Below are 8,237 nucleotides of genomic sequence, written 5' to 3' on the forward strand. Positions count from 1 at the left end.
TGTATCTAGATGTATTTTAGTTCTAGATACATCCATTTCTGCGACGAGTAATTTGGAACGGAGGGAGTACAAATTTGGCCAGTTTGTGCATTTCTGCAGCCGTTGTTTCTGTGCCATGTCGCTATGTTTCTATGCTTGTGCTTTTCTGTAGCTGTTGTGGCTTGTTTTCCCTTGGGACAATGTAAAGCGTTGGATCTGCATTGGAGGGCAGATGAAAGGGGGCCAGTTACCTCTGCATTTCGTTCCCCTTGTGCTCCGCCGTCCCCGCTCCAACTCCACTCCACCGCACGCGCCGCTCAAAACCCTCGGCATGCCGCCGCCGGCGACGGCCCAGGGCACCCTAGGGGCGAGGGCCGCGGTGCTGGCCGAGCTCTTGCACCCCGGGCGCGACCCAGACGAGGCGGACGAGATCTTGGCCCGCCTGCTCTTCTGCACCCACCACACCCTCCCGGACCCGCCCGTCTCCGCCGCCGTCCGCCTCGCCGCCCTCCTCCCCGGCGACGCCGTCGACCGCTTCAGCCGCCTCCCCGACGCGCTCCTCCGCGGCGTCGTCTCCCTCCTGCCAGTCAAGGACGCCGCGCGCACCGCCGCGCTCTCCCGCCGCTGGCGCGGGGTCTGGCGCTCCGCCCCGCTCGTCCTCGCCGACGCGGACCTCTCCTCCTCCCCGGCCGCCCCCGCCCTGTCCCGCGTCCTCGAGGCGCACCCGGGGCCCTTCCGCTGCGTCCACCTCACCGGCAGCTGCACGGAGGAGTCCCGCCACCTGCTCGCGCCCTGGCTCCAGCTCCTCGCCGCCAAGGCCGTGCAGGAGCTCGTCCTCGTCAACCGCCGCTCCCCGCTCGACGTCGTCCTCCCCGCCACGTTCCTGCCCACGGCCACCCTCACCCGCCTCCACCTCTGCTTCTGGAAGCACGGCCGGGCTCCCGCCGGGCGTCTCTTTCCCCAACCTCTGCGAGCTCGGGCTTTACAGCGTCGTCGTCGAGAGCCGGGATCTGGACTTCATGCTCGACAGGAGCCCGGTGCTGGAGACGCTCTGCGTCGAAGGGAACCTGTTCAGCCAAAGCCTCCGGTGCGTGCAGATCATCGGGTCCTTCTTGGAGGAGATCTTCGTGGTGAACGCCCCACTCCTTGAGCGCCTCATCAATTTGGAAGGTTGGACCGGTGATGCCAGATGCACCAAGGTCAAGATTGGCCATGCCCCCAAGCTGCAATTGTTGGCATACTTGCAGTTGGACACACGGAATCACGTCCTCGAGATCGGCAACACAATCATCAAGGTGCCTCGTCTGATCCTTCCATTTGTTTGGACACTGTAAACTCTCCATTTGTGGGGTTTTCCTCTCTTAATAATTTGGTTGCAATGTGAATTGCATTGGCCCTCTCCCTTCTCTCTACGCTCATCTGTAATCTCTAAAATGTACAGTTTTTTCCCTCTCCTATAATGCAATGACAGAGCTCCTGTTGGTTCGGGTCAAAAAAAGAATTGCATTGGCAGGCTGGTACAAGGGTGAGCCCAAGAACCATGGTAACAAGTGTGACAGTCCTGGCTTTGGAGGTGCGTTTCGGAGTGCGCAATGATGCCAAGATGATTCCCAGTGTCCTCAGATGCTTTCCTAATGTCGAGACACTCTACATCAAGGTGAGACCCTCTTTCAGCTTTCATGTGCATCAGTGCATGTGCCCATTATCATCCCATACTACTCCTTCCGTTCCTTAACATAAGACCTTTTAGCTTTTTCTTGATTCGTATGTATGTAGACACATTTTAGTATGTATGTTCACTCATTTTAGTACAATATGTATGTAGTCAATATTTCGAAATAGCTAAAAGGTCTTATATTGTGGAACGGAGGGAGTAGTATATTACTAATTCCTATCAATATAGCTGATGAAGAACTTCATGTGCATTTAACTGATGGGATTTTTTTCAGTCTGGAAAGCCTGATCAATCCACTGGCAAGCTCAACCAAAAGTTCTGGCACGACTCTGGTGCCATAGAATGCACCCGTTCACGCATCAAGCAGCTGATTTTCCATGATTTCCAAGGGGATTGAAGTGAGCTCGCCTTCCTCAAATACTTCGTCGAGAGTGCATTGATGCTCAAGCAGGTGGTGATCCTTTTGTCCTCTGGCTCCACTTTGGCGGCGGAGGAGGTGCATTCCAAAATGGCGAATGTGAAACGGGCAGGTGAAGTCTCCATAGCGCTGGTCACTGGCTATTCCGGTCTTCAAGGACGTTTCAAGAGAGGGTCTGAGTTTTCTCTTGGCGACCTTTTGTCTCTTTTGAAATTTTGAAATTTCCTTGTGCAAACTATTGAAGCCACAACAGGTGCGTGCGACGCAAATTGCCTTGGAAGTTATTGGAATGTCCTGTTCCTGTGGTCTGTGCATGCAAGGCACCGTTGAGGTTTGTTTTCAGTGTTTGGATATCCGCCCCGTCGACTCTTGTTCCATGATTAGCTATGTGTCCAAGTTAGTACACTACTTACAGTACCATTCTGTTGCAACCATGAAGTAATTGATGTTTGGTTGGCAATCACGGACCTCTGTACTCTGTGTTTCATGCTTGCTGTGGTCTGATGACATGACAGTGGTGTTACATTGCAGCGTTTTTTGCTTAACATATGAGGCTTGATGGATGCTAGTTTCTCTATGCATTAACATGGAAATAAAATTCCTTCCCATCTGGTTGCCAATTGTGTTGTGGTAGATTTGCATAGTTATGCCGAGTCAAGTATTGTGGCAGGTCGATTCTCCTTTATTTATCTGGTTCTTCAGTTGTGAAATTTTACTTGCTGTTGCTAGGGTGCATTTCATGGACATAACTCCGAATAGAAAACGAGCTGAATCGTTGTACTGTCATGTTGAGGTTGTCAAAACTACGCCCACTCGGACATATTCTGCTGAAATCTTTTTGAAATCACTATAGTGTGTGCTTTTGCTTTTCTGCACCCTCCTCATAGATAATTGCGTGCTTACTTCTTCCTTTCGGCATCTCCTTCTAAAACATTCCACCTTTTAGATTCTAGCCCCTCCGAGTGAGAAACACAGATCACACCTTCAGTCTACTGTGTCTCCTCCAAGTCCACTCCCTTCAAGCTGTGCCCATGTCATATTTTCTCCATGGTTGGTACTCTACATCTGAAGGTCATTTTACATGTTTCAACTGATAAGCTACCAAGGAGCTGTTCGGCAGTCCTCCCGCTCCGTGAAATCTCAGGATCTGTGGAGCACCTCTTTCCCCGCTCTGTGATTTTCAACTGCTGCTCCACCAGCTCCGGAAGCGGAGTTGTGGAGGGGAGAGACTCCGAACAGGCCTTAACTAAGAGTCAAACATCATAAACCGTGTCAGTTTAGGTGGAACTGAGCGGTATGCTACGTAGATGCAACTGAGGAGCATCACTGCTTAGAAGCGCACACAGCGGACTCATTTGTACCACTGGAATGAGTGGCATGCTACTTAACCAGTTAAACCATCGTGGTGGAGCATCACTGCCCAACGAGTGAACAAAACCATTCCACGGCTGGTTCTAAACACGTAGATGCAGTTTACCTCTCTAAACATATAGTCAACTGCAGAAAGCTGAAGCCATGTGATCCATATAATGTTTTGGCGTACATTTAAGGCGCAACAGAAAGCTGCAAAGTCATAATCGACACACTTCGTAAATCAGTTCAAATGTATTTAAGGAACAAATAAAGCTACAAGCTGGCATTTGGATTGGTCTCTTGAATGGACTTTGATCTACAGCCTAAAGTGTAGCTGATTGCTAGTACAGTGCTGCTAGAGTGCCTGTTGCTGTAGGTGCAGTAGTCATTGTTGACCTGCCTTGATTTGCCCTGATCGGGGGCAACCTCATCCAACAGGTGTAGCCCCCCCTGACCCACGGTGCTCCTCTAAGAGGAATGTTTCCCTACGGGAGAAAGTGGAATCTGCTCCCCTAAGCTACTCCCTCCGTTTGAATTACTTGTCGCAAAAATGGATATGCGACAAGTAATTGGGCGGAGGAGTCCTATTTAAGGGCATCTCCAACCGGATATCTTAAATTGAGCACACTGTCCGTCCGCAGACACTTGTCAAAAACTCTTGAGATGAGTATGTAGAAATATTCTAAATACATACTCATCTTAATTGCATAACCTTTTTAGAGAGAGAAAAGACACTTGTCAAAAACTTCATCTTTTTTTCTCCGCGAATTTCCCATCTTTTCCCGCAATTTTTTTTGCATAACCTTTTTCTATGTACTGGAAATTGAAAATTATTTCAAAGGTAGCCCTTCCCCACAGGTGAAACTATGCAAGTAATCATCTACTATATATATTGTTTTGTGTCTCACCAAAATAGAAAACCTCACTTTTATGGAAAAAAAATAGGCCACACAAATGTTCAAACATACTACATAAAATAAGCTTCCAAGAGAAAAAAACATTGTCTGCTGCATATTGTATTGTTAAAAAACGCAATAAGATTAGGCACTACCCCTCTAATCAAATAAACATGGTGCGCCTTCTTGATTAGAATCTGCATAACATCTATGCCTCATATAAATACAACTTTATTCTTAATACTTTATAAAAATACAACTATATTCTTAATACTTCACAAATACAAGATGCATCTAACCCCACAAATAATATAACATATTTCAATATAACATATAACATATTTCAATATTATTTCAAACTTCGGGGTACAAGTGCGCATAGTTCTATAAAAGTTTGCCCGTGTGTGCGTGTATCTATGTACACATTTTGGCAAGGAGCTTCACTGCAGAATCGATGGGTTGCAGTACATGCCACTTAGCCAGCCCTCGGTGATCAGTTTGTTGGCAGCGTCGCTAAGGTGCATACCGTCCCAGGTTAGGTGGCTGCCCGGGTCACGGCAGATGCTCGAGCCATCCATCCCGCACATTGCAAGCAGATCAAATCCGTTTGGCGCATTGGCCTTTCCACAACATCCCATAAGTATGGTCTCAATACCAAAGCCTGCATGAAAGAAATAGATCAAACTGAAAATTGGGTGGCATATTTAGGTTCACGGTTTTACTTTCAGCCTAATATTTGGAAACCACTGAAAACAACTGGTGATTTTTGTTTGGATTTCAGAACAATGTAATTCATTAAAAGGTGTACTTACACAAAAAAATGTGCAATTAAACTAAAACCAAAAGGTGTAACTGAACTACACAAAAGTGCAAATGGTCTGGTGGCGGTCTATTGAGGTGCGAGGTGAGAGGTTGTTTCTAGTTGAAGCTCCTAATTAAGGACATGCCTAGTGGTTGACAAGGCGGTCTTTTTCGATGTATTCTATGTCATATAGATAAGCCAATAAAACATCTTATACAATTGAGTATCTCTTAGTATTATCTTTAAAATTAATGTTACGAGGTCATAAAATTGTCAGGTGATTAAAAACAAAATAAGAAAACATGTGAGTAAGAGAAGACATCTTGTAAGATAATATCTTATCTTACTTTGTAAGAGATCATCTCTTAACTAAGAGAAGACAAGACTCTTTTCTCGTTTCTTTCCCTTCCACGTCATGAAATTATCATACATGTCATCACTAAGTTAGCACCATTGTACGTAACCAGTTTATGTTTTAATAAAAGAATAAAACACTTTTTTCGCAAGCACATTTGTGGAATGAAACTTACCAAACCTTTTGGGATCCTGCACCATTTGGTAGACGTGGCTCGCGAGGTCAGCATGCATGATCCTTGTGTGTTGATGCTTCTTTTGAAGCCTTTTGAGCCCGTTCTTGAGGAAAGAGTTGTGCCTATCAAACAAGGCATTGTGGTTTCTCAGGCACCCGTACTCGTCGTAGTCATCCTTGTCGGAGCTCTCAAAGAAGTTTAGGTATAGCGGGTAGCACCCCATGGGAGCAACGTTTGACACCACGATGTCAACCGCGCCGAGAGTGATTAATTTCTGCATGACATGTTAGTTTGGAATATAAGTTTGTTAGGTGCAAACTTCATTTTATTTATTGGTTGACATATTTACACTTGTCAATTTGTCATTTCTGCATTCGCGAGTTACTCTTTTTTGCTCCAAATACCGTCTTGTTTCAGACCATGACATCAAACAAATAATTACTCCCTTCATCCCAAAATATAAGATCATTTTTGACACTATCCGTCCTAAAATATAATATTCTTTTTTGGCAGTATCATATTGTAGAAAATGATTTTATATTTTGAGATGGAGGGGGTATTTGGCGGAAGCATCAATGAAAAGGATATATGCATGCTCAGGTAAAATTGACAAGTTTTAGCCTTTGCGGTTACCTCTACGCCGGATGTGATGGTGTTGACTATGCTGGGTATGCTCTTTCTTGCCTCGTGCACCGTGGACCCATTCACCAGCTGGATGTTGTAGTCGTTCTCCCCCAACTGAAACACAAACAGGGACTTGGCCAAATACTCCTTGCAACCTATAGATAGGCACATGAACAAAACCAAACTTTACTTGTTATTGCACCCCATCGGTCGAATGGTTGATCAGATGTGATCGATATTGTGTATACTCTGCCGTGTCCCGCAGATGGAAGGCAGCAGCCGGCGGAGGGCCTCCATCTGGCTGTCCATGGAGCCGTCGAGGTGCACGCCGTAGCCGGTGAACATGCTGCTGCCGCTGTAGTCGCGCGCGGTGCCGCCGATCATGGCCATGTTGGCGCCCCGCCGGAAGTCCTCGCCGCGCGCCTTGGACGGCGGGAGGAGCGGCAGCCCTAACGCTTGCGCTGCGATTCAGCCATGCATGCAGTTATGTAACTGGCTGGGGTCGTGACGATGCTACCACTAGGCTCTTATTTACCGAGGAAGTCGACGTTGAGGCGGCCGTCGCAGCAGCGGCAGCTGGGCTTGCCGAAGTAGGTGATGCCGTAGGGGATGCGGGCGAAGATGCCCAGCACGCCGGCCGGCTCGTGCCGGCCCCGGGGGCAGATGTTGCCGGTGTCCGACGTCGAGTCGCCCAGGTTGAAGATGGCGTTGTACCGCGGAGTACCGCCGCCGGCCGCTGCAAGCGCAGCCACCAGGCAGCACGAGAGGACGACAAAGGGTGCAACGCCGGCGATGCCTCTGCCCGCGACGGCCATGATGCATGCACACTAGCTAGAGCTTCGCCAGCTGCGTCTAACTTAGCACACCCTCGCAGTGCACGTCCCGTGCATATATATAGCATTTGCCGGCGCTGCCATGGCTGATCGACGGCCCCAACCCGGAGTGAATTGAAAGCTGACGGAGATGTGACCAACCATACTACCTGTGATGATCGCATGCATCGATCCGTAACGTGGCGACCCATGGCTGCCGACCAGGCCGGGGCTTTGTCTTTTCCCCAAATCGAACAACAAAAAAAATGGTTGCCGACCTGCTGCCTGCTGGTTGCCCTTAATTAGTTTTGTTTTTGAGCGGTGGTTGCCCTTCATTATTCGCAAAATAAAAGTTGTCCTTAATTAGTTTGTTCGCCGGTAGCACTTTCCACTGAGCTAGACAGTCTGCACAAGCTTAGTGAAAAATAAATGGCGTATAGTCCAACAGCCTCTCTGTGCTTCTGGGAACTACTTTTTTTTTTAAAAAAAACTGGGCATTACCCCTTTCCATTACTAAGAACGGAAATACAAACCAGTTCAAGATAACAGGAGGAGGGAAAGAGGGTAGAGCGGGTTCAAGCATTACCAGGAAACCCACCACATCCGCCCGTCATCGAAACGGATGTCATGGGGCGAAAACCTGATAACACTAATATTAAGTCTATTACATCCAACTAAAAGAACGACCAGACATACGCAAACCACACATCAGACCGCTCGAATTGGCAGAACTAGACAAAAGTATCAGACGATGAAAAAGGACAGCGAAGATCTCCTCCAGCTCCCGCCACGCGCGAGGCCACAACTTGGACTTCATGTCTGGATCGATTGCTTGACGGAGTCACACAGTTTCATCAGCTGCAACATGCCGTTCCTGATCATCTCTGCACCTGTGCGAAGTTCTCCAGCCACCTCTCCTTTCTGTAAACCTGTCCAGTACAAAAGAAACGAACAAAGGGAGAAAACAATCTCAAAAGGAGTCTTAATCTGTTTTTTCTCAAAGGTAGCACGATTACGCGCCAGCCAGATGGCCCAACAAGTAGCAACTAAACCCACAGTATAGAAGGTATCTTTGCCAGGAAGAAATTTACTGCACCAGACGAAATACTGCCAATAGTTGTTAGGGCACACATCAGTGCCTAGCACCA

General features: G+C 47.8%; 1 protein-coding gene and 1 pseudogene across 1 annotated transcript; one reads left to right on the forward strand and one right to left on the reverse strand.

Annotated features, from left to right (window-relative positions):
- Window positions 1-73: 73 nt before the first annotated feature.
- On the forward strand, window positions 74-2,419 carry LOC125521090 (annotated as a pseudogene).
- A 2,117-nt stretch (window positions 2,420-4,536) lies between these two features.
- Window positions 4,537-7,122, reverse strand: LOC125524060 (GDSL esterase/lipase At5g45910-like). The gene is made up of 5 exons (XM_048689134.1): window positions 6,813-7,122; window positions 6,526-6,738; window positions 6,287-6,432; window positions 5,654-5,927; window positions 4,537-4,982 (listed from the first exon to the last, which is right to left on the reverse strand). Exons 1-5 carry the CDS (start codon window positions 7,090-7,092, stop codon window positions 4,762-4,764), a joined length of 1,134 nt encoding a protein of 377 aa, XP_048545091.1. The 5' UTR covers window positions 7,093-7,122; the 3' UTR covers window positions 4,537-4,761.
- Between the last annotated feature and the right edge of the window lie 1,115 nt (window positions 7,123-8,237).

Source organism: Triticum urartu, chromosome 7, assembly GCF_003073215.2.
Source record: "Triticum urartu cultivar G1812 chromosome 7, Tu2.1, whole genome shotgun sequence".
Lineage (NCBI taxonomy): Eukaryota > Viridiplantae > Streptophyta > Magnoliopsida > Poales > Poaceae > Triticum > Triticum urartu.